Source organism: Chrysemys picta, chromosome 2, assembly GCF_011386835.1.
Source record: "Chrysemys picta bellii isolate R12L10 chromosome 2, ASM1138683v2, whole genome shotgun sequence".
Taxonomy (NCBI): domain Eukaryota; kingdom Metazoa; phylum Chordata; order Testudines; family Emydidae; genus Chrysemys; species Chrysemys picta.
Genome location: NC_088792.1, coordinates 64,542,995 through 64,570,702, shown reverse-complemented (window position 1 = coordinate 64,570,702; position 27,708 = coordinate 64,542,995). Strand labels below are relative to the sequence as shown.

Below are 27,708 nucleotides of genomic sequence, written 5' to 3'. Positions count from 1 at the left end.
CAGTGTCACACAGGGAGCTCATGTTCAGCTGATTACCCTCCACAACCCCCAAATCTTTTACAGAGAGTCACTGCTTCCCAAGATAGAGTCCCCCATCCTGTAAATATGGCCTATATTCTTTGTTCCTAGATGTATACATTAACATTTAGCTCTATCAAAACACATATAGTTTGCTAGCACCCAGTTAACCAAGCGATCCAGATCACTCTGAATCAGTGACTCGTCCTCTTCATTAATTACCCCTCCCCCAATTGCAAACTTTATCAGTGATTATTTTGTTTTCGTCCAGGTCATTGATAAATATGTTAAATAGCAAAGGGACAAGAGTTGATTCCTGCTGGTCCACACTGGAAATACACCTGCTCAATGACGATTCCCCATTTACAATTACATTTTGAGACCTGTCAGCCAGTTTTTAATCCATTTGTGTGTGCCACGTTAAAAAACTAGAATGAACAAAACTAATCAAAATATTGGGCGGCACCAAGTCAATTTTCAAACAACCTCCTTTGTGTTTTCTCCCTTCATGCTTGGAAGAACGGCTCCATGACATCTACAAAACTCACTCATTCTCCCTCAATTCCCTCCTTAAAATTCTCCTTTGCTGAGGTGCATACAAAGGATAAGGATAAGGCTGCTGGTGTGCTGCTGACAAGGATAAGGCTGCTGGTGTGCTGAGGTCACAGCCTATCACACTGACCAGAAATGTTTCTTGTACTTACTTTTTGGTCTGTCTATATCCACTAAAAATTTCCTTTTATTTAGATTGTAAGCTCTTTTGAGGCAGGGAATGTCTTTTTGTTCTGTGTGTACAGTGCCCAGCAGAGTAGGATCCTGGTTCTTGACTGAGACTCCTAGGCTCTTTGATAATACAAGTATTATCAGGAGGTGAGGGATAGCTCAGTGGTTTGAGCATTGGCCTGCTAAACCCAGGGTTGTGAGCTCAATCCTTGAGGGGGGCCACTTAGGGATCTGGGGCAAAAACAGTACTTGGTCCTGCTAGTGAAGGCAGGGGGCTAGACTTGATTGATGACCTTTCAAGGTCCCTTCCAGTTCTAGGAGATGGGAGATCTCCATTAATTTAATTTTAAAAAAAGTAATAAAAAATAAACTTATTTTCATCCTCCGTATTCCAACCCCTTTTCTAAATGCTAGAAATGAAACGGAGTTCAGTAGAAAGGATCAAGTCAAGGGGGTCCAGGATTAAATCTGTTCTCACATTTTCCTCCAAGTCCACCAGTGGTAGCTATGCTCCGGACAAATGAATTTATACTACCAGTCAGAACTCTTGAATTGACAATAGTCCAAGTAAAAATATCAAAAGTGTCAAATTTAATTCAAACTATCAATACATCAAAATACCTTAGCAAGTGATCTTACAATAGGGTTCTCCATAATTCCTTTGAGGAAAATAAGGTCTATTTCTTCAGCTCCTGTTGATGTGGGCAGATCAGTAAGATTATCCAAAACTTGCTGCATTGCTGCTGATAAAAAGAAAAAGTAATGATAAAAATACTCTGGACAAAGCCTTTAAAAGCTGAAATACAACTAAAACCCAATATTCATAAGACATCTCAGATGTTTAGAGACTACTGATGTAGTGACTGCCCCAGTGGAATTACTGTAGATATTTTATATAGCACATTGGAGTGAGTGTGGGGCAGCCAACATTCCATTTACATTTACAAAGAAAGTGGCTTAGACAGAAAATAAAGATTTTTTTTTTTTTGAGATCCACCTAGAGTTTTACCTATGCAATTGCTTTGAAGCTGGGTGCAGCACATTTTTTCCAACATTTGCTAGTGTTTAAAGGTGTCAAGAAATACATAAATGAGTATATGCTATACATTATATCCTGGGAGACAAACCTGCACATATTATTATTAAATGTAACGTGTATTAATGACTGCTTTCCTTCTATTTCTCTTTTCTTTGCACATTTAAAAAGTGTTTTCAGCCGTCATGTGCACATGTCCACACATACTGCAGGTCCAAACATATGCATGTTGTACCCTTACACTTGTGTACAGTTGAACAATTCTGATATTTGCATGTACACATGGGCTTGCAAATGTTCCACACACAAAATTTTTTTAAATAATAATTATAAGCTACTGTACTGCAGTAGTCCACAGGCCGCAAAAAAGTCAGAAAACTACACACATACCCTTTCCTCCCACCCAGGAATGCGTTCCTAATCTGCATTACTTCTTCATGGCTTTCCACAATAGCTTTCATTATGTAACAACAACTTTACAGAATGGATGGTATTTAAAACACCTACATTCTGATATCTATCTTGCCTAGAAAAATCCATTTCATGAAAATATTTACTGGCCACTCTTTATTAAGCAGAACGTTTTAACACAATTAAATGCTATCCTGAAGTACAATAGCTTGTGTCAATCAACAGGTTTGTGAACCATTTTTAATATTTAAAAAAAGTCTTCTATAACCATATTTTGCAATAAACACCCCCCCCCCATTTACTTTAAGAAAATGAATTCTCCTTGAAAGGATGAGTAGGAGGGAAATGACAGTTACATTATGCTTTCATAGATTCTGACAGCAATATATTATTTCCAATCTTTAGCTGATAGACAAAAGTTGTTGGCAACCACACTGAGAGGTTCATGCTGAATACTGTATCTAAGTCAGCAAAACAAAAATGACTAAAAGCAACCAGATCAAACTCTACATAGCCCATATGTTTTTAAAAGCCCCTGTTCAAGTTGGCAAACAATGTTACATTCACATTTCCTGACTTCCAAATTCTCTAACTACACAACTGTAACATTCTCTTAATGCTGGTTTTCTGGTATAAAATAAATACCTTTGCACAAGTATACAAGTGCTTCTATCTAGCATTTTTATTGGTGTAATATGTGTCATACAGTGTTGGGATCACAAATGTTAAATCACAATAATATGCTTTCTTTGCTTTACAAAGAAATTGTGCAGAGCTCACCAGATTCCACAAAATTACACATCTTTAACAATGCCATTTCATAGTTAACAAACTTCCTAAAATTAAGAACTTATTCCACAAAGTTCTAACAAATTATGTGTTTTACAAACAGAAGCAACCATTACATATGGACAACAGCACTAGTTACTTATTATTGATACTATGCATCAGCTTCCTCCTTTTCTCTCTCTTTAAAGTCTCTCATATGGGTGATCTAACAAGTTTTTAAATGCCAGGGAGCTCTTTAGGCTGACAATCTGTATCCTTTTCCACATTTATTGGGCATACTTTGTCTTTGCAGATTGTAAATTCTTTGGGGCAGGGACTGTTCTTCTTAAATGACTGAAGCACCATGTGTACCACAGCACTGTATAAAAAATAAACTACCATCACATCCCCCCTCTCCAGGTCAGATTAAGTCCTGAAAGCAGCATTGTGAAACTCTACACCGTGGGGGAACACCCTGTAACCCCCATATTCATCATTTGTATATAATTGTGATATTGCATATAAAAGCACGCCATGTATGGTATCATGGGAAAGATTATGATCTGCTGAAACCCACTGTTCCATATAAATATGTATATCATTAATGCATATGAAGTTATGAGAATTACATTGTATGGTTGTCATTAAAATATTAAAATATGCTTTGAGCATCCAGACACTAGCTCCCCAAAGACAATAAGAAGGGGTGCAACCAGCGCCCAGGTGGGTGCTGAACAAACATCATCAGCCATTGTCCAGGAAGAGACAATTCAATGACTCACTTGCAGAAGGCCACACCAGGGGAATTGCTCAACCTTGCCTGATGACTCAGCAATGCCCACCAGACATGCTTAGACATATGTTCTCCAAGCACATGGTCTAAGGGTATAAAACACAACACGATGGCCCCATGCTTCGTCCTTTCTCTTCTCCCCACCTATGCAGAAGGCAACAAGAATGCCGGAGCTGAAGAGACTGGTCCCCAGACTAAGAGGGAAAAGCCTGAGTATTAAAGACTGTTACCAACCTGAAATATCCAGTGAAATGAGAAGAACTGCTTAATCTAGATCAGGGGTTGGCAACCTTCGGCATGCAGCCCATCAGGGTAATCCGCTGGTAAGCTACAAGACTTTTTGTTTATCTTGAGCATCCACAGGCACGGCCCCCTGTAGCTCCCGGTGGCCGCGGTTCGCCGTTCTCGGCCAATGGGAGCTGAAGGAAGCAACGGGCCGCAGGGACATGCTGGCCGCCACTTCCCACATCTCCCATTACCCGGGAACCACGAACCGCAGCCACTGGGAGCTGTAGGGGGCCATACCTGCAGATGGTCAACGTAAACAAAATGTCTCGCAGCCCACCAGCAGATTACCCTGATGGGCCACATGCCAAAGGTTGCCAACCCCTGACTTAGATGTTGCCCAGTCTAGTAGGGTTGAGAGTTTAGACTGCATGCGTATATTTTCTTTTCTTTTTTGGGGGTAACCACTCTTTTTGCCTATCACTTATAATCACTTAAAATCTATCTTTTGTAATCAATACACTTGTTTTACTATTTATCTTTACCAGCGAGTTTGTCTGAAGTGTTTGGCAAATCTGCTCAGGTCACAAAGGCTGGTGCATTTCCACTTTCCATTGATGAAGTTATGAACCAATTAATAAATTTGCATTGCTCAAGAAAGAGTCTTGAACAGTGCAAGACGGTATATTCCTAAGGTACAAGGCTGGGAGCTGGTGGGATTTGGCTGGTACCTTTCTCTGTGTGATTCATGAGTGACTGGGGCATTCATGCACTCTAGCTGGGTGTGGGGCTCCACATGCAGTTGTACTGAGTGATAACGGCACCTGGAGGGTTTGCTGCTTGCCACCAGTAAGGCATTGTGAGAGACAACCCAGAATAGTGAGCAGAGGGGACACAATGGTCCCATAGTCCCAGGTTGCACCCCAGGGATCCTGTCACAAGCAGATACACTAGAAATCTGCTAGGCACCTCATTAAAACTACAGTGGTATAGTTCCATTCATTCTTTAATAAATTAACTAATATAGCATGTAGCTGAAGTGCTAAATATGTGACGCATCAAGAAAATGAGAACGCTCTTAGGTAATACATAAGACAGATGTTCCTGTTTAAATATTATTTTCTGACTTTTCTTTCACTTCAGACATCTATCCCTCAGAGCTGAATCAATCGCTGTGCCACTAACCTCAAATGTTTCTGGAGCAAGAACTCCTGACATAAGGGGGACTTCCAAAAGAAACTACTAGAGATGAGATGAATGCAGGGGACTAGGTGCCCAGAAACTGAAAGTCCTGATGTGCTCACATCTTTCTTGCTTCCATGAAGGAGAAGGGTATTTACTATATGAAGGCTTATTCATTTTGGAAGACTAATCTGGACACCATATTCAGTGTCTTGTGATCTCCTCTGCTGTGCTAGTAGACCTGAAGTAGCCCTACTTCTGAGCCTCAATCGATTTTTAAATTTGATACAATGCCAGTATTGGCTATGCTAAGCTGGCTTTAGCATGGAAAAATGGAGTTTACTTACCGTATAGTTACTGGAGTTCAAGATGCACGGTCCCTATGAGTGCACATGTTCCATGTGCCTGAGACCAGAAGACTTTTCCATAGCAGTGTGTTGGTCCACACCTGCACCCTATGCTTCCTCATGCTCTGAACTGAAGACATAAGTGGAAGTGAGGACCTGCTGCCTCACGAGTTCCTACTCTACTGCGACTCAAGTAAGGATCTGAGCAGAGGGGAAGGAGGGCAGGTAATACCCATCGGGACCACACATCTCAAAATAACTCCAGTTACTATAGAAATAAGTAACCTTCACTTCTTCAAGCGCTGGTCCATATTGGTATACACTGTGGGTGACTCCCAAGCAGTACTCATGATAGAGAAGTATGTAAGAAGAATGCTGCAGATCACGGGATCGTTGAACCAAAGGAGGCATCCACAGATGAAGCTTGGAAAAAAGCATAATACCTGGTAAAGGTATGAAGGGAGCCTTAAGCTGCTGCTCTACGGATGTCCAAGAGGGGAACTAACTCCCTGTAGTTTGTGCTCTAGTTGAATATGCCCAGATACCGTAAAGGGGAGGAGCTTCCATAAGCTCTTAGTAGCGGAGAATAAACCCTGAAATCTATTTTGAGAGCCTTTGAGAAGAGACTGCTTCTCCTTTCATTCTCTCAGTAATGGAAATGAATAGCCTTGGAGACTTTCTAAAGGGTTTTGCCCTTTGCTAGTTGGAGGCTAAAGCTCTGCCAACAACCACAGAGTGCAGCTTCCTGTCATTCCTATTACTGTTAGGCTTTGAGTGGAAGCCTGGCAAGTGAGCAGTATGATTCATGTGAAATTCAGAAGGGACCTTTGGGATGAACTTGGGATGTGATTTCAACACTTTATGCCTGTGGAACACCATGTGGAGAGGGTCCACCATGAGGGCCCCAAGCTTATCCACTTTCATAGCCAACATGATCACCATTAGGAAGGCCACTTTCATAGACGGGGCAAAAGAGAGCAGGTGGCCAAAGGTTCAAATGATGCAGACACATCATGGACTGATTTCTACCCTACATTTTTGCAATCTGTCTCTGTGTGTGACTCTTTGTATAATGCAAAGGCATCTCATCTCAAACACCTGTAGGCACTGACCCTGCCACCCCTTTACTGCCCATGTTTCTCTACTGCAGAGCATTGCAGCGGCACCATCCTTCTATACAGTTGAACTTTCAGTCACAGTGACATGCTTGTCATAAACAAGATGCTATTCCACACTTTGCCAACACTCCCCAGTCTGGACCATATCATGTTTAAGCTTACTATCTTCTGGAACCCAGCCACCAAAGTACTTGAACTGGACAGTCTGGTTTTGTTATACTCTATTAATCTCTTAAATGCTCTGCCATCCAAAAATCAGGCGGCCAGAGGGAGAGAGGCTGGATTTGGATGGACGGCTCTGTCCTCGTTCTGAGACAGCAGATTTAGAAACACTTATAGGTTATGCATGGGTGAGAGGCCATCTGCAGGACGGTGGCAGAACAAAATTATCTCAACAACCAAGGTGCTATCAGGATTATTTTCGCCGTTTCCTGCTTGACCTTCCTGTAGGCACAGACTAATAGGGGAATGGGAGGGAAGGCCTACATTGGCGGCTCCAACCAGTGTCCCAGAAAGGCATCCTTCATAGCAGCTCATGAGCAGTAAGTTGGGCACTTCTAGTTTGCTTGAAGAAGTTCCAGAATGGGAAACCCCACTACCAGAAGATGTTCTGCACCACTGAAGAGTGGAGTTCCCACTCACAATCCTGGTAGATATGCCTGTTTACACTATCTTCTAGCATTCATTACTCTGGTCAGTGCACTGCCAACAGGGATCTGATACACCAGTTCCAAAGCTTGATTTCATCCATGCAGAGTGAGGGAGACCTCGCTCCTCTCTGCTTATATAAAAGACTGTAGTAGTCACGCTGTCGGACATAACTTAGACATGTGTGGAGCAGATGAAGGGTGGCAATCTTTTGCAAGCTTTGTGCATTCCCTGAAGCGGGAGAAGATTGATGTACAGTTCGGTTTTGTGTGGAGTGCAGGAGCCCTGAGCCATATGACTGCCTACATGCACTCCTCAGCACAGTAAGGAGGCATCTGTAATGAATGTATCTGTGTGTTATGGGGGAACAAAGGGAACCCCTACACAGTCTCTTTGTTTTCCCACCAGGTGAGGGACGAGAGGACACTCAGATGAAACAAAACTTGTTTGTCCAGGGTGCATCTGCTTGGAGCATAGGCCATCCACAACCAGACTCTTACAAATGATGTCACATAGCTGCATGCAGCCAAATGGCCTGGAAGGACCAGACAGGGCTAGATTGTCATTTGTGAGGGTGAGTCAGAGTTGGGCGACGCGGTCCTTCATCACACAAAATCTGAAACAGTAAGTATGCCATGACCAAAATTGAGTTCAGATTCACTCTAATAAATTCCATAACTTTTGTTGGTGCTAAAGTGGACATTTTTGGATTTACCTACATCCCAAAGAGTGAAAGAAGTTTAGTAAGGAGAGGATCACTATCCATTCCTCCTGATACGAGTGTCCTGTGAGCAGCCAATTGTTAAGGTAAGGAAATACCAGGCTGCCTCGGCAATGAAGATATACTGCTATCCCGGAGAGCACCTTTGTAAAAAAAACTCTTGGTGCCATCAAGAAGAGGGAGAACTCTGCTTGAAAGTGCTCTTGGTCCACTATACTGCGCAGGAATCTCTTGTATGCTGGATGAAAGTGCTATGTGAAAATAGGCACCCTTCAAATCAGTCACCTTCACTTGGGAAAGGGATTACTGAAGCCAATGTGGTTATCCTGAATATTTAGTGGTATATGAAGACATTCAAGCTTCCTAAAGTCCAGCCTCACTTCTTTTAGGGGATGAGGAAATATCTTAAGTAAAACCACTTGCCCTTGTGCTGAGGTGGCACAGGCTATATTGCCCCCTAGTGGAATTAGGGAGTCCACCTCCTGTTGAAGAGACCTCTCGTAAGGGGGGTCCCTGAGGAGGGACAGGGGTGCCGGAGTAGGAGGAGTAGACAGGAATTCTATGGTGTAGCCAGTCGAGATGATGTTTAGGACTCATTTGTGCAACACAATATACTGCCACATCAGGTGTAAATCGGCCAGGCAGCCACCAAAAGGTGTAGGAATAACTGAAGGTGTGGAGACAAGTTAATAGCTCTTGAACATCCCTCACAAAATGCCTTCCTGGTGGGAGGTTGGGACTGAAGATGGGATGGTGGTGGTGCATTGTGCCTGCTGTACTGTACCCTCTGACACTTCTTAGGGGGATCACAGGCCCTTTTAATGACAGAATGGCTGAGAGGAAGAACTGTGTATGAGGCAACTGGATGGAATATTACCTCCAGGTGCCAAAGCATATATCCCTAAGGAAAGGAGAATTGTGCGAGTGTCCTTAAAAGAATGAAGTGATTCACTGTTATCTTGCTGAACAGGTTATTTTCTTTGAAGGGAGATCTACTATTGCCCAGGCCTCCTTGGGGAAGCTGAGGATTGCAATACGAAGCCTGCCTCATCATGAGCGGAGTTGCCAAGGATCAGGAAACTCTATCTGCTGCATCTAGTGACACTTCAAGGGATGATCTGACAACCAACTTCCCTTCATCAAGGATAACTTGTAACTAAGGCCTGAGCTCATGTGGCAGCCTATTAACTAATTCCAACAGTTTGTTGTAATCAAACTCTTGTTTGAACATCAATGCCTGTAATTTTGCTATATGAAATAAAAAGCTAGCCAATGAAAAATTCTTTCTGCCAAAGAGATCCCGTCACTTGGATGTTTGTGCAAAGGAGTGGACCTAGGACAGTGAAGCCTGTTGCATTCCATGAAACCTTGGACCACAAGACAATTCGGATTAGGGTGGGAGAACAAATATTCCTCGCCTTTGGAAGGAGCAAAGTATTTTTTTGTCCACCCTTTCATGGACAAAATATGCCAAACCATCTTAGCAGGATCCAATATGGCCCCATTAGTAGAGAGCACCACCTTGTTATGGCCCCTCATCTGGAGAATGTCCAGAAGCTTATGGGTTGGATCTTGAACCTCTTCCAAAAGGATCCAGAGAATTTCCACATTCCTCAAGAAATCTTGATACTATATTCTTCTGGTGACGAGGGTAAGGCCAGTGCCTCTGCCTCATCCAGGGAAGAGGAAGAAAAAACTGAGTGGAATCAACTGATATGACTGTTCCTCTTCCTCAAAATATTTGGGGCGGGGGGGGGGGAAAAGGAGTACTGCAGCTCTTCTCTACGAATTCTTCTGTCTAAAGTGTTGCCCAGAGTCTTCATAGTCAGGAGCGCTAAAGCAGTGTTTCTCAACCTTTTTGATACCAACGACTGGCTTACTGCCTTCCTAAACGATCTCAGGGAGATCTCAGGGACCGGTGCTGGTCCATGGACCGGTTGTTGAGAAACATTACTCTACAGTAAGGATCCCAGGAGCCCCATTATGGCCAGTGAGAACAATCATAAGGATATGGGGAAGAAACACCATTCAGGGATCGTGTAGGTATACTTGGTCCTGCCTCAGCACATGGGGTTGAACTAGAAGACCTCTGGTAGTCCCTTCCAGCACTACATTTCTCTGATTCTAAGTGAGAGAGAAGGCTGTCCTTAGGCAAAAACAGTACCATCAGACTTAGCTCTCATTGTTCTGTATCTGCCAGAGATGTAGAAATAGCAAACCTAAGCATTTGGAACATTGGTAAAATTTTCAAAAGCACCTAGAGACTTAGTAGACAAAGTCCCATTGATTTTCAGTAAGATTTAGGAACGTAGTCACTTAAGGACTTTTGAAAATTTTACCTTGTGTCGAGAATGGTGTTCAATTTCCTTGTTTTTCTATCTTTAAGATTACCAGAAAAGCTTCAACAATAGAAAAAAGTTTAAATCATCTGTTAGATTTTTCTCAGCACCCATCCCTTCACTGAAAGCACAGCTAAATTACATAAGCCAAACAGTTATTTTAATTTTTTAAAAAGTCACACAGAGGGATTAAACACAATGACTAATTCTGTAAATGACAAATTATAGCCAAAAGCCTTTGAAGTAATATTAAAAAAACTGATGTGTATAAATATTTCATCACTCTTTAATCATCATGATTTAAACATGGGATTTCTTTCCCAAGTTGAAAGTGCATGCATACTATATTTTTATTTGAATATCTTAAAAATGTAATTAATGTCTGAAACAAAGAGGTTGCTAAGATTTTTAATGAGTATTTATAAAGTCCAAAAGAGTAGCAAAACGGGGTAACAAAATGGGCACAGCAATCCTTTAAAGTGTGCCTTTCCTCTTTCAATTTAATTTAATCTCATCTCTAATGTGTACCTTTTCAGAGGAGTCATAAAACTGATGCAGTTACAGCTATGATCCTGCTGAATCATTTAATCAATTTGTTGCAGTGAGGTGGAACAAATAGTATTGCTTTAACCAGTCATACTAAGAAGCATCATTCATTGCTGCAAGTACCATTACCCAAATTCCATACCACATTACTAGCCACACAAAATGAATATTCATAATATACATACATTTGTTAGACTATTTTTCTTTGTGAAAAGATTAAGTAATGGTTGTTCCAACATTCCCCACTGCACGTCCAGATCTGATAGAGAACAGGAGCTACAGAACTTCATCCCACAGATATTCCAGTCTTGTCCCTCCCTGTTAATTACTGAGTCCACTGGGGAGCAAGCTGCTGTTTAAAAAAAATAAATAATAATAATAACAACATCTTCACTGTATTGATGTTGAGATCTTATCTTTCTGCTCTCAGCTCCAGAATGTTCATACATAAAGCATTTTTCCATGGATACCAAGATCAAGGTATTGCTAACATGTGTGACTTAAGTGAGATCCCCTGCTCCTCAGATTAGCATCAGTTTTGACTGATACCTAGTTTGATTTCTCCAAGAGGCGACCCTGGTGAAGGTTAAGGTTCTTGGATCACCATACATAAAAGTGTGAGGATGAATGAACAGCTTTCTCGAAGAATTCCTTTATTTTCTACTTTCTGTGCACCATTATCCTTCTTTTTTTAGAAAATAGACTGTTTAACAGCCAAATTTTAACAGAATTTCTGTGATTAGAAATGGGGCTCAAAGGCTCTTCAAGCTTCTCCACTTGTGCTATAATCTTGGGGTTCAGACAGTCTTAAAAATATCTAACTCTGCAATAATGCCAGAAGCAGAGTTTGCTAGTTCACCACAACACCAAGAACGGATACTGGAATAGTAAGGAGCCCAAGACTAGTACAGGCTATGCCAGCCTGACCAGACAAGTGCCCAGAGGAAGCCCACCAGCCAGCATAAGGCATCAACCAGAGATGAAATCACCTGGTCCCCCAAACTCTAGTCCTTGTCTCCAAAGAAAAGGCTGTTGTGGAGAAGCTAAATGAATTCTTTGCATGGGACTTCACTACAGAGGTTGTGAGAGAGATTCCTACACCTGAACCATTCTTTTTAAGTGACAAATCTGAGGAACTGTTCCAGATTGAAGTATTAGTAGGGTAGGGTTTGGAACAAACTGATACATTAAACAGTAATAGGTCATATGGTCCAAATAGTAGTCACCCAAGAGTTCTGAAGGAACTCAAACACTAAATTGCAGAACGACTAACTGTGGTATGTAACCTTTCGCTTATATCCTACAGTTATCTGAACCAGATAACTGCAGGATACCTAATATAACACCAATTTTTAAAAAATGCTCCAGAGGCAATCCTGGCAATTACAGGCCAGTAAGCCTATCTTCAGTTCCAGGAAAACTGGTTGAAACTATAGTAAAGAACAGAATTATGAGACGCATACATGAACACGCTATGTTGGGGAAAGAGTCAACATGGCTTTTGCAAAGGGAAATCATATCTCACCCAATCTATTAGAATTCTTTGAGGGTGTTGACAAGCATGTGGACAAGGGCGATCCAATTAATCTAGTGTACTTGGATTATGGGATAGGAGGGAAGGTCCTCTCGTGGATTAATAACTGGTTAAAAGACAGGAAACAAAGGGTAGAAATAGATGGTCAGTTTTTACAATGGAGCGGCAAATAGCAAGGATCTGTACAGGGACCAGTGCTGTTCAACATATTCATAAATGATCTGGAAAAGAAGGTAAACTGTGAGGTGTGAAAATTGGCAAACGATACTAAATTACTCAAAAAAGTCCAAAGCACACTGCAAGGAGTTACAAAAGGAACTCATAAAACTGGGTGACTGGGCAACAAAATGGCAGATAAAATTCAATGTTGATAATTGCAAAGCAATGCATGTTGGAAAATATAATCCCAACTATACATATAAATGATGAGGTCTAAATTAACTATTACCACTCAAGAAGGAGATCTTGGACTCGTTATGGGTTGCTCTCTGAAAATATCTGCTCAATGTGCACCATCAGTCAAAAAAGCTAACAATGTTCAGAATCATTAGAAAAGGGATAGATAAGAAGACAGAAAATATCATAATGCCATTATATAAATCCATGCTACACCCACACCTTGAATATTGCATGCAGTTCTGGTTGTTCCATCTCATTGGAAAAAGTACAGAGAAGGGCAACAAGAATAATTATGGGTATGGAACAGCTTCCATATGAGGAGAGATTAAAAAGAGTGGGACTGCTCATTTTAGAAAAGAGGCCACTAAAGGGGGATATGATAGAGGTCTATAAAATCATGAATGGTGTGGAGAAAGTGTTATTTTCACCTTCACATAACATGTGAATCAGAGGTCACCCAATGAAATTAATAGGCAAGAGGTTTAAGACAAACTTAAGGAAGTATTTCTTCACACAATGTATAGTCAACCTGTGGAACTCTTCGCCAGGGGATGCTGTGAATGCCACAAGTATAACAGGATTCAAAAAGGAATTGGATAAGTTCATGGGGAATAGGTCCATCAATGGCTATTAGCCAAACTGGTCAAGGATGCAACCCCATGCTCTGGGTATCCCTAAACCTCTGACTGCCAGAACCTGGGAGTGGATGACAGGGGACGGATCACTCGATAATTGCCCTGTTCTGTTCATGTCCTCCGAAGCATGTGTTGCCGGCCACTGTCAGAAGACAGGATAATGGGCTAGATGGACCATTGGTCTGACCTACAATGGCCATTCTTATGTCCTGACATTGATGACTGAGCAAGCTAAAGAAATTTGTTTTCCTTTTAAATACCGTTTTCTTGTCCCTATTTTGTGGTTAGGGACACCTGCCACCTATACTCATGATTTTTCTCTGAACAGTTCTTTAGGTGTGAATGAGAGAGAGAGGGAGAGTCAAAAATGCATGTGCGTATCCAAATTCTAAGTCAGTCCTATCTTAAATCACTTTGTGGGTTATAAAATAGTGTCTTCAAAAAATACTTTGCCCAAAGGACAGATAGAGATAAATTAAGTCAGGGAAAGAGCCATATGGTGAAGTCACTCAGGGCAAATCTACACTACAAAATTATGTCAACCTAAGTTACATCGACGCACAGCCACCACAATAATTAAATCACCATATCATGTCCACACCATGCTCCTTATGTCAGCGGTGCACATCCTCACCAAGAGCACTTTCACTGATTTAACTCTCAATATGGGGCATTGTGGCACGGCTTCTGAAAGGCAGCAACAGTTAATGTAAGCAACACAGTGTCTATGTTGATCCTGCATCGACCTAACTACACCAACCTAAGTGCTACGCCTTTCACGGAGTTATTAAGTCAGTGTAGTGGGTAAGTTACATTGGCAGGAGCTGCATTTTAGTGTAGGCACTTATGTAAGCTACCTTACATCAACCTAACTCTGTAGTGTAGACCAGCCCTCAATGGCAACCTTGAAGGAGTCTAGACAACTTGAAAGGATTGAGAAGCAAGCCATGCCTCCTTGTGTTTCCAGGGACAGTATGTGTAAGAACTGATCGTGTGTTGTTACCCTCATGATTTAAAACTTATTGTGGTCATCCAGTGATTTAGTCAGTTACTGACAATAATAGGGAATGAAATCAATTTGTTGATTTATTAACAGTTCCAACTGTCATTTTGATTAGATAATTGTGCTGTTTAATCCTTCATTGGTTAGTAAGATTTATAATAGTTTTAGTGACAAGTTTAAATCAATTTTACATTATTTGTAATAAGATTCACAAGTCACAGACTGGTTTTCTTTCAAAATCGCAACAAGAGCCACAAATCTGTCCCTCCCTGAAAGACAAAGGTCATTTACTAAAGTATCTAAGAGCTGGTCCACACTAAGCCCCCAGTTCGAACTAAGATATGCAACTTCAGCTATGTGAATAACGTAGCTGAAGGCGAAGTATCTTAGTTTGAACTTAAAGGTACTTACCGCGGGTCCACAAGCGGCAGGCAGGCTCCCCCGTCGACTACGCCTACTCCTCTCGCAGAGCAGGATTACCAGCGTCGATGGCGAGCACTTCCAGGATTGATTTATCGTGTCTAGACAAAACACGATAAATCGATCCCAGAAGAGCGATTGCTTGCCACCGAACCAGCGGGTAAGTATAGACGTACCCTAAGAATGACATAGCGCTGTACCTAAATAATACCCACGTCTCTTACAACAGCCAAGGTCTCCATTTTCTATATCTACACAACATGGAATTTAGATTCAGCAAAATAACTGCTGCAGTGCTCCGCTACTTCTTCCCTTTTTTATCTGTTTTGAGCAGGGGTTTTTCGCTTGTTTTGAGTTTGAGATGCTGATTCATTCACTACTTCGAAAAAGAAGGAAAAGAGAAAATTAAATTTTTTTTTTCAGAAGTCCCACAATAAAGACACTAATTACAGATAGCTACTTGCTGTCTTTGTTTTTAATTATTACATAAAAGCTTAAAGTTATAGCATTACATATTAAACAAACCTTTTAAAATAAACTAAAAGCAGTCACAAGCAAGCATTATTAAGACTCATGACCAGATCTTTCTTTTCAAGTTATTCAGCCAGCCACTTGCTAATATTGCATGAACAACTAATTTATTTTCACTCAGTTGGCTGCTAGCATCCATCAAACATACTAGAAGAGATTGGAGTTGTCAGGTTTTCTGGAATTTTGTAGGCAGTAGGTGCTACAGTCACAGAATTTCATTGCTTCAAAATTTCTGTTACTTGCAGAAGCTGGCTCTGAAAGATTTCAGAATTCCAAGGTCCTGAATAAATGCGCTAGTTAGAAGCAGTGCCAAATGCTTTTGTACATATGCTACATAAGAATAGGCCCGGTTCAACCTAACCTTTGCAGAAAGACTGAACCAAACCCATCCTCATGCACATTTATCATTTAATCCATACCAGGAAAAAACAAATTGTTAATTTTGTATTTTATTCAGAAGGAGCAATCTGTTCTCGTACCACCAAGAAGTTTAAACTAGTCAGGATACTGTAAGTGCCCTCCCTAATATATTAAAATCAGAATGTTAAAGGAAGCTATAAGACATTAGCTTCCTATACAATGGACTTTGTTTTGCCACAAAGATATAGTGTCTAGATATTATGAAGACACAAATTCCTGAAATAAATTTAACTAGTAAAATGTTTTGATGGTACATTAAAATCAGATTACAGGATGTTTTCAAATTTTGACTTATTTCATAGCAAGAACTGGATGTTTACATATGATGCAAACATTTAGTGAAGTACTGCACCTCTCACAAGCTTAGGGCCCTGATCCTGCACATGCTCCATGCAGGTGTATGTCTGCACCTGTGCAGAGCTCCCTTGGACTTAGTTACCACAAACTAACATTGCCTGCCAATGTATGTTCCTCATAAATGTCAGCATGTATTCATTTAGTCAATTAAAAATGTATACATCACCTCTTACAGTTTAATACACTACACAAAATAAGTATTTAAATATCCAAAATTATTTAAGACTATTTTAAAAGATTATTTGATGTTAATTTGTACAAATGAAATCAATTATACAGGACAGCTTTTATAATGAACTGCAGCAAAGAAGATGAATCATAATATTTCCCCCCCATTATTTAAACATGATCTAAGCTGACACCCACCTAAAAACAAAAAACAAACAAAAATCTGAATATTTTTATTTACTATTGTTACAACTAACATTTGGGGTTTTCTTTAAAACAACAATTAGAGAAAAATCTAAATTTCAGTTCAGTTACTTTGTGCATTTGACAATTATGAATCTAGTCAGTTTCACCTGTGTAGTTCCCCCCTTTTTTTTGTGTAAGTCTTTCACACAGGAACAGGGGAGCGTAACATTTTTCAAACTAGAAATTCAGATTGTAAAGGCACAAAAATTGACACAGGGAAATCAGGAGCAAGTGTATATCTTTAATCAGTTAACTTTTTTTCTGTAGTTAGACACTATCAAATTGAAATCTGTCCAAGAACATCATTCAGAACAGTTTTATTTACAGCTTATTCCCAGACAAACTTTAGAGTTAACTGTAAATAAAGAGTTTTAAGAATTTAAATTGTAAGACGTTGCTAGTGAGGAAATTTATAGTCCAGGCTCCTGAAACAGTCTAACAGGTGATTTGCAACTGAAAAATATTGGACCTGCACCCTTCTGCTTCTTTGTGTAAAAAAAACGGAATGTGTTTTGTCCAAAAATAAAATAAATAAAAGGGAAGAGGTCTTATCTACTCTTGAATACTCTTATTGTACAATACAGTTTCTGTGTAATTTAAGGGGAGGATGCAGTTAAACCTGACTTAAAGGGGGAGTTTAAAAAAGGAAGTAAATTGAAGTATACTATGATCTTTCTATAAACTACGACGTTTGAAAGGTATATAAAGTTGATTGGTCTATCTGTCTCATTGTGGAGAGATTATGTTCTATAAGCAAATCAGAAACATTAAGTGATCACCATTAAAAAGCCTCAACAAATACTGTGCCAGAACCACGATCCATGTCTGGCTACTACTTATAGTGCTAAATCCATGATTGCCTTGATACTGCTGACTAAAATAGAAAATAATTCTTTATGGAAATGTGCACTGTTGTGTGAGAATCCATCAGATCGCATGTTAGAATGCATTTGTCGCCTAAACTATTTCTGGTTTTACATACAATTCCATTCATTTATTCAGGACTTTGTACTTCTTTATCATTGACAACTGGCTCTCTTTCAGACCTTGGAAACCCATGCTCAGGTTTGCTACCTCATAGATAACAGGACTACCTTGACATTTAGTTTATACCTCCCCTGATAGGTTAAATCAATCACACATGGTCTTGCATTTCAGCCCTCTTTACTGTAATGTCCCATACCGCTGCTCAGAAATTTATGATAGAGATTTTTTTAGATCACTTTGCTTTTTATATTGAAATTTAAAATGTGAACATTTAAAACTTCTAATTTAAATTTAGACAATTAAAGATCGTCTAAAAGCTACAATAAAAAAATTAGACAACATGTTGGCATTTCCTATTGTAAGGGGGCAACTGAAGTTGGTGAAAGTATGTTTGGGTCAGTGCAAGGTGTTTTTTAGATTGATATTTATTAATATGTGAAGTGAGGCTTTGAGATTCTTGAAACATTGTCAGTATGGTGGTGAATACAGTGATGGGCACTGATACAGGATCAATCGAGTCTGTTTGCAGAATCTTAAGTGACCCCCAAAGAATCTTTTTAGAAGTGGTCATTTGCACTTGTGTTTCTTAAAGTTTTGCTACCTTTCTTTTTTTAAAGCACAGAAATATCAGGAATGGACCTCTAGGAAGTTTCTGGAATTTTAATCATGAGCTCTAGCACCATAAACAAGGGGGCAAGAGTGAACTGTTAACACAGGCTTCTTTTATCTAAAGTGTTAGCCACTGAAGCTAAATAGATGTTAAATTAAAAAATAAGGGTAACGCTTATTTTCCAGGTTTCAGAGTTGCAGCCGTGTTAGTCTGTATTCGCAAAAAACAGGAGTACTTGTGGCACCTTAGAGACTAACAAATTTATTTGAGCATAAGCTTTCCAGACAATTCTTCCTTCCTTTTATTATGAGAAAATGTGATATGAGATTATCACAAGTGTTCCCAAAAGTGTTTATATTTATCACAATATATACAATATAGAAAGCACCCATTTTTTTGTTTTAAAAATTTTTAAATTCAAGATATATATTGCTATGGAGAGCTTTGAGGAAAGACAACATTACAGGAGAAGGATTTGGAAGTCTGACAAATTATTTCCATCAGTTTACAGTCAACTTTAGCTGGACTTGTGTCACAAACAATGTTAGACACTTTTCACACCCTTGTATTGTCCCAAACATAGTCAAAATGGAAGCCAGTGCCCTGCATTTTTATGCAGAGACTAATAATGGGATTTGGAAAACTGGGCATGACGTTTCCAACTGTCAGTTTAAAAAAACCTCTATCAATAATTGTGAAGGCATTCACTACCAAAGGATGGATTTAAATCAAATCTAAACTCAAGTTTTAATTTCTCCTCTTGTTTAGGCTGTAAAGTATTGAATATTTTATGCCAAGGCCTGATGTACACACTGTTTTTGTAATTGAATAACTTTTGTTTAGGAATGTGATTTTTACCAAAACATGTATGTGTTACAACCCCTACTGTGGATGCAGTTATACCGGTCTAATTTATTCCCCTTTCTGTATGGGACTAGCACCCTTACACTGATATAACTGTGGCAACAATGATGGGTGGGGGTGTTACTGGGCCAAGTCGTAATACATGGGTAAGCCCATGAGTTTCAGTTGCAGGGCCTATGTGATTAAATTCCATGTGCAACAACCACTCTGCAGCTGTCAAATGCAAACAGGAAGTTGTCCGTACATTTGTCATTCATCATGAAGTAATGGGAAACACTTCTGCAGATTTAAAACAAACTGCCTAGAATTTTCATTCTAGGCAGTTAATGAAAATCTGTGGAGTACAAAACAGGATATTGACTCCATTTGCCAAAAAATACCAAATGGCTGTCTGAAAAGGTTTGTTATGGGATAGCTCAAATACTAAAGTCCATAGTAATGACAATTACTGTAGAGGGAAATTAATGTTCACTAGCTAAAGCTGTTGAAACGTGGAAGAAAAAAAACTTTTCAGTGAACTGCAATTATACATTGTCAAAATGTTTTCAGTATTTTGCACCATGTCATTTTCCAATATAAGTGATCAGTTCAAGTATGAGCCATTTCCCACACACAGAAGTTTAAGTTGCAACTGAGGCCTTGTCTACACTACCATGGTAAATCGATTTAAGCCAGGGGTTGGCAACCTGCAGCACGCGTGCCAAAAGCGGCACATAAGCCAATTTTTACTGGCACGCTGCTGCCAGCCGGGGTTCCGGTCGCTGGCTCGGCTCAGCCCGCTGCCGGCCTGGGTGAACGGAACCCTAGGCCGGCAGCGGGCTGAGCGGGGCTGGCAGCCGGGACCCCTGGCCACTGGCCCCGCTCAGCCCGCTGCCGGCCAGGGGTTCCATTCACCCAGGCTGGCAGCGGGCTAAGCGGGGCGGTGGCTGGGACCCCGGCTGGCAGAACCCCAGACCAGCGGCAGGCTGAGCTGCTCAGCCCACTGCCAGTCTGGGGTTCGGTCCGCTGGTCCCACTCAGCCTGCTGCCGGCCTGGGATACTAGCTGCCGGCCCCGCTCACCTTGCTGCTGGTCTGGGGTTCCAGCCGCCCGGCCCCCTGCCAGCTGGAGTCCGGGCCTCTGGCCCTATTCAGCCTGCTGCCAGACTGGGGTACCGGCAGCCAGCCCAGGGCTCTGCTCCTGGCCTGGGCCCAGTGCTCTGCAGCCGCCCCCAGCTTCTAAAAAAATCTCGCATGTCTTGAACCCCCAGAAGGGGCATCTCGGACCCCCAGGGGGTGCCTGCACCCCAGGTTAAGAACCACTGCACTAAACTCATAAGATCTGCATTTTAATTTAAATTTAAATGAAGCTTCTTAAACATTTTAAAAATCTTGTTTACTTTACATACAACAGTTTAGTTATATAATATAGACTTATAGCGAGACCTTCTAAAAACGTTAAAATGTATTATTGGCATGCGAAACCTTAAATTAGAGTGAATAAATGAAGACTCGGCACACCACTTCTGAAAGGTTGCCGACCCCTGATCTAAGCTATACCACTTCAGTTACGTGAATAACGTAACTGAAGTCGATGTAGTTAGATCCACTTACCACGGTGTCTACACTGCGCTGTGTCGACAGGAGATGCTCTCCCACCGACTTACCTTATGCTTCTTGGGAAGGCGGAGTACAGAAACCGACAGAAGAGCGCTCTCCCATCGATTTAGCATGTCTTCACCAGACCCATTAAATCGATGCCGCTGCATCGATTGCAGCAACACTGATTTAGCATTGTAGTGAAGACATGCCCAGAGTTTCTTCCAATAGTAGTTCAACTGTAAGCCCAGTTTCCTACATTTCAAAAACCACACTTCTCCAGTGAAATATTATAGAACAGGACAGTAGTAGATAAATTAAGGGTATGTCTACACTGCCCACGTTACAGCACGGACGTGGCAGCGCTGTGATACGGGCAGTGTAGACACGCTTTATCGCCAAGGGAGAGCTCCCAGCAATTAAAAAAAAAAAAAAAAAAAACACCCTGAACGAGTGGTGGTGCTCCCGGTGATAAAGCGCTGTCTATACTGGCGCTTTTCAGTGCTAAAACTTTTGTCACTCGGGGGGTGTTTTTTCACACCCCTGAATGACTAAAGTTTTAGTGCTGAAAATGGCAGCGTAGACACAGCCTAAGTCAGAGGTGGGCAAACTACCCACCTCACTGTGCCCGCGGGACTCTCCTGCTCGGCCCCTGAGCTCCTGGCTCGGGAGGCTAGCCCCCTCCCCTGCAGCCTCAGCTCACTGCACCGCCGGCACAATGCTCTGGGCGGCGGGGCTGTAAACTCTTGCTGGGCAGTGCAGCTGCAGAGCCACAGCCTGACCCAGTGCTCTATGCTGCACGGTGGCGTGGCTGGCTCCAGCTGGGCAGCGCAGCTGCCTGTCCTGGTGCACTGGGCGGCGTGGCTGTAGTGCCACCAGCTACCGGTGCTCCAAGCTGCGCGGTAAGGAGACCGGGAATGGGGGGGTTGGATAGACGGCAGGGAAGTTCGGGGTGGTGGTCAGGGGGTGGGGCTGTGGATAGGGGTCAGGGCGGTCAGAGGGCAGGGAACCGGGGGGTTGAATGGGGGAAGGGGTCCCGGGAGGGGCAGTCAGGAAGATGGGGGGGTTGGATGGGGCAGCGAGGGGCAGTCAGGGGCATGGGTTCCGGGGGTGGTCAGGGAGAAGGGGCGGTTGGATGGTGCAGGGGTCCCGGGGGACCGTCAGGAATGAAAGGAGGGTTTGGGTGGGGAGGTGGGGGGCAGTCAGGGGCAGAGGGTCTGGGGGCTGTCGGGAACAGGGAGAGGTGGATGGGGCAGGGGTGCCGGGGGGTATCAGGGGACAGGGAACATGGGGGGTTGGATGGGGCAGGAGTCCCAGGGGGTGAGAAGCAGGGGGGGGGGGGAGGATCAGATTGGGGCAGGAGCCGGGCCATGCCTGGCTGTTTGGAGAGGCACAGCCTCCCCTAACCGGCCCTCCATACGATTTTGGAAACCCAATGTGGCCCTCAGACCAAAAAGTTTGCCCGCTTCTGGCCTAAGTGCTCTGGGAGAAAACAAGGATGTCTCAACCATTAGTTCCTATAGGAACTATGCTGGTGCTAAAAAAGAGATCTGTCCCATAATGTTTCAAATCTACTTTGGTCAGTCTAATGCCCCCATATGCCACGCCAATCACCAACACAACAGGAGGAGCCACCCCATCTTACCCAAAGGTACCAGAAAAAAAGAGGAGCCAAAAGCTGATTGCAGGTAGGATTGGTAGTCAGCCCCAAAAGCCTGGCAAGAAACAAGGGTCTGTTTTGCATGCCGGGGGGCGGGAAGAGGAGAGGAGGGAAAGGAAAAGAATAGAATAGAAAAAAACCTGTAAACAGCATAACAAGGAGCAACTGCCACAGATTCTAGACAGGTGGCTTTTCATATGAAGAAACAAGTATTCACTATCCAGCAGATTTTTTCTTCTGCTTATTATATTAAGCATATTTGAAAGTTTACTATGCTTCATTGCAGGTTACAAAACTGCACCATTAGTATGGGTCACAGAACTGACAGTGCAGCTCCAGTTCAGAAGCATACTGATATTCTTGCCTTACCCTCCAAAAATCACTGATGGAAGTTCTAGTGTTATAAGCAAAGCCAACAGAAAGTTGCATTTGTTTCCCATTATCTTTGGAATCTATTTTTTCCCCAGAAGATATCAGAGTAAGCCCAGACTGCAAGCACCTTAAAACAATTAGCCTATTTCTTTTTGATATACACAATAGTTGGGTGTGTGTGGGAGGCGGGGAGAGAGAGAGGTGGCTGATCTTAATCCTTCAACATTTGGGGAGGGGGGGGATGAATGGTGGCAGTGAAGCTCTTCTCTTTATATGCATCTCTTATTTTAGAAATTCATCACAGCATGTGATTGATTACCAAACATGGTAATTAAGATTTACATAAGGCCATATGAAGGGTCTCTGCTCTTCACCTTGCCTATGGCCTGTCCACACAAGGTTAAAAAGGTGTATTTTTAAAAATATTAGTATCAAAAGTCTGTTATCTCACAGGACCTTTTGATAAGCAAATTAGGGAAATGTAGCCTGAAGGAATTTATTATAAGATGGGTGCATAACTGGTTGGAAAACCATACTCAGTGTAGTTAATAATTCACAGTCAAGCTGGAAGGGCACATCCAGGGGGATCTGCTAGGGATCTGTCCTGGGTCCTGTTCTATTCAATATCTTCATAAAGGATTTAGATAATGGCATAAAGAGTTCATTTAAAGTTTGAGGATGACACCAATCTGGAAGGGGTTGCAAGCACTTTGAAGGATAGAAATAGAATTCAAAATGGAGAAATGGTTTGAAATAAATAGGATGAACGTCAGTATGGAGAAATGCAAACTAGTACAAGTAGGAAGGAATAATCAACTGCACAAATACAAAATGGGAAATGACTGCCTAGGAAAGGATCTGGGGGATATAGTGGATCACAAACTAAATGGGAGCTGACACCGTAATGCTATTGCAACAAAAACAAAAACGAACATCATTCCGTAATGTATTAGCAAGAGTGTTGTAAGCAAAACAAGAGGCAATTCTTCCACCCTTCAGCATTGACAAGGCCTCAAGTGTTGTACTGTGTCCAGTTCTGGGCACCACACTTGAGGAAAGATGTGGACAAACTGGAGAAGGTCCAGAGGAGAGCAGCAAAAATGATTAAAGGTCTAGAAAACATGACCTATGAGGAAAGATTGAAAAAAACTGTATTTTGTTTAGTCTGGAGAAGGGAATAATCGGGGGGGGGGGGAGGGAAATGATAACTCTTCAAGTATGTAAGAAGGTGTTATAAACAGGAGGGTGATAAATCATTCTCCTTATCCACAGAGGACAGGTGAAGAAGCAATGGGATTAAGTTGCAACAAGGGAGATTTAAATCAGACATTAGGAAAAAGTTCTTAATTGCAAGGGTAGTTAAGCACTGGGACCTCTGTCACTGGAGGTTTTTAAGAACGTTAGACATACACCTGTCAGAGATGGTCAATGTTTCTCACATGCAGCCACCGGGGGCTTCTTTGGGGCCACAGCATCCTGGGAGGTGATGGGGGAGGAAGGGTGGGCACAAAGCCATAGCCCCTCCCCTAGGGTAACCAGCAGAAGTTGGGCCTTGCCCCCCTCTGGGGACACAAATGCTGGAGAAGGAGGCAGCCAGTGAATTCCTCATCTTCCTGCAGGTGGTGGGGTCAGGCTTCAGCCTATGGGTGGTGAGCAGCAGGCTCCAGGCCCGGGACTTCGAACTCCATCTTCAGCCTAGGGGTGCAGCCCCGGGCCTCATTCCCTGGGTGCTGGGCACAAAGCTCTGCCCCCCAGCTGCACAGTGGCAAGCTCCAGCCCCAATTGTCCCTGACCCCTGCTGCCTCGCACAGCTCCCATCCATTCTCCCTATCGCCCCTGGCCCTATTGGCTCCCTACTCACCTCCCCATCCAGGGCTTACTTTGTCCCCTGGCTAGCCAGGGCTGAGTAGTTTGCAGTGAAAAGTGATATTTATATGTTTGTTAACATTTTTCACAGGAAACTTAGTAGCTAGCTGGGAGGCTGTGCAAAGTGGTATTAATATACAAGCAACACTTTTCACAGCAGCAGACTTACTAGCCAGCAAGTCTTTAAAAAAAGCAACTAAAATCAGCAAAAGAAGCAACAAAAGACAAGAATGTACGAAGCACTTTACTTGTGTTTCAATTCTGTTTAGGTCCAGTAAAGAATAGAGACAACTGTACATTATTGTTATTACTTCAAAAAACCCTACATAAATAAATAATGATTTGGACATGTATATGTGCATATTTATTTGTGTTTTCCTAAAGTTAAATATTTTAGGAAAAATTGTCACAGCAGCCACCAGCAAAAGTTGGTGGCCACACTCTGAGGCCACCAAAAAAAAAAAAAAATTGTTGCGAGAACCCCAAGATATTATTTAGTCCTGCCTCAGTGCAGGAGACTGGACTAGATGACCTATGAAGGTCCCATCCAGTCCTACATTTCTTTGATTCTGCAATTTAAAAACCCTACAACAGACGGGACAAGCTGTATTTTAACATGTTAACACTAGGTTCAAGTTAAGAGTACAGTGCCTTCTCTACACTTGGATTTAAAATAATCACACATACACACACTTTATCTTAGTGCATACAGGGCTCTAGGTACCACAATTTAGTCTGCCATTTTTGTTCTCTCATATTGGTACAATTCTTCATCTTCAATTGAGACAGCTTTTCCAGCCAAAATAAGAAGACCCTCAACTATGTGCAGAAATAATGTGTGTTGAGATGAAGACAGAATTTTGCCTTAAGATTGTGACTTTGTCTTCCTCAGCAGGCAAGTCCTACTGAAGTCAATGGACTAGTAAACTGAATAAAACAAAGATGATTTGAACCCCAGTTAGTTTATCATTCCTAAAATAATTCCTTGTGCAAGAGCCATCCTAGTGAATTCAGTGGAAACCTACTGCATAATCCGAGGCAAAACAATGCTTGGAATGTAGGCAGTGTGCAACTTCTGTAGCCTCATGCTAAAGCTAGAGTTCTGCAATGGTATACAGCAAAATAGGATGTATATTTGCACCTTTTCAAAGTGATTACCAACATTTAGTTTGTGTTTATTTTGCCATTGTTAAACTTTCCCTCCTTTGGTTATACAGTCCTACAGAATTGTTAAAATAGTACCTCTGTCTGGTAGCAATTTTTCATTTGAAAACTTTGATGAAAATTGCCAAGAGAAGTTTCTTTCAAAAATCTGTTAAAAATACTGTTTTCCAACCATTTCTACCATCACTCCTGGCTTTCCTCAGATAATTTATGTTTAGTGCTTTAGAACCAGGGCTGATTTTGAAAAGTTACCATACATGCACACAGAAGACTGAAAACTGGATATCAGAGTTGGGACTTTCTTTCAATCAGTTCCACTAGCCAGCACAAAAGTAGTGTGTATAATTGAGTGACTTAAGCATGCACTTAATTCTAAAGTCAATGGGATTACTAAAATGCTTAAAACTGGACATGTGCTTAAGTGCTTTTCTGGATCTAGAACACAAGAAGGGCATGGGAAGAAGGTTAACCTAATTGCATTAAAAACTCAGATTGAGTTTGTATTCAGCCTCTTGAATAGAGATGAGCTAATATGGCAAGAGCATATACAGTACAATTATTTGAATGAGATTTATAAAATTTGTTTGAATTGTATCCATAACCCTTCTTATTCAGTTTTCAAATGCAACTTGCGATCAAAACTTGTGACAAAGTGTGAATCTCTCATTTATCACTTATTTCCATTCACCTAATACCATATATACTTTCCTATTCTGCTCTCTATTGATTTAATGTTCAAAAATATTCTGAAGTGTTCAAAACTGCCTCAAGCCACAACAGCTTCTCTGTTTATTGTGATGTGGGAGGAGTTTGATTAGAAACAGTCGGTGCAAGAAAAACAACTGAGGCCTGTAGGCAATTTCCAACACTAAAAGTGATCTGAAACACAGCTTTGATATGGAGACAAGAGAGGGGGAAAAAGTAGTGAAAGGCAGAGCTATCAGGACTGTAGCCTCAGTCACAAGTTAAATCTACTGATGTTTGCCAGTGAATTATCAAAGCTAGGCAACACTGCTCACAGCTATTGCAAGGCAATGCAAGTTAAGATATTCATGAATAATTCAATATACACTTTTCTTAATGTTAGTTTGCACAGGAGTGGCTTTTTGGATATCATTTGAAAATAAAGTTGCATTTGACACACATTGAAAGGAACAGTTTGAATACTTTAATTTTTTTTGACATAACATTTACGTTTATTTTTTTCTCCATAAAAAGAACATACACAAAGCTAGTCCTAAATGCTATAATACTGCATTTACTGAGTTCCCAGATCAAAAACACATTAAACTGGAGTTAAAGGTAAAAGCATTACATGCATTTCAGTTGTCTAAAAAACAAAGCATTACAAGCCACAGATATTCAGAATTAAGGTTAAATTTAAGGATATCAAACCAGGTTAAAATATGGAAATGCCTAGTTCAGGCACCCAAATGTTGACTGTATTGTGTCACTACAGGACATGTATGACTAGTGCACAGTAGTGTTTGTAGTCCTAGATGCTATTAAACTGATTTAAAAAAAACAAACCACAGATTTCTTCATCATTCCCACCTTCTCCTCACCCATGTCACTAAAGACCAGAGGATGAGAAAGGAGTAGTTAAGGTTTTCCTTAAATATATAAAATCCAAGTTGCACTATACCCTAGGAACTCTTTAAATTTCATACATCAACACTAAACAAGAAACCCAAAGAGAACATAACCTTCAAGTCATTAGGAATATTACATGATATGAAGCATCAGCCTTAATTTTTTCTTTTACTTTTTGAGTCAGATTCACCTGTGGATTCTGACTGCTTTTTGCCATTCTGGGACAGCCTGAGCTTTCTGGCTCCTTTCCAGTAACAACTCACTACTACATTCCATTTCACACCCACAATTTCTCCTCTCACATCCCCTGAGCATACAGGTTTCCTGTCTGGTTCTCCTTGCTGACTAGTCCTAAGCATGCACTCTCAAATTAAGTTTTTTGTTGTTGCCATTTTTCATAATTAAGTTTTGTGAAACAGAGTCTGAAG

General features: G+C 41.4%; 1 protein-coding gene across 5 annotated transcripts in view; it reads right to left on the bottom strand.

The window, feature by feature from the left end:
* The window catches only part of PALS2 (protein associated with LIN7 2, MAGUK p55 family member), a 128,820-nt gene that overhangs the window by 61,745 nt on the left and 39,367 nt on the right, over positions 1–27,708 (bottom strand). For 2 of the 5 annotated variants that reach the window (XM_005290868.5, XM_042861518.2), the window contains exon 2: positions 1,363–1,481. In XM_005290868.5, coding sequence (XP_005290925.1) covers positions 1,363–1,479 — 117 coding nt within the window. In that variant the 5' untranslated portion in view covers positions 1,480–1,481. Of the gene's footprint in view, positions 1–1,362; positions 1,485–27,708 lie in introns of all 5 variants that reach the window. The other 3 variants (XM_024106787.3, XM_024106785.3, XM_042861513.2) reach the window with 3 other exon arrangements.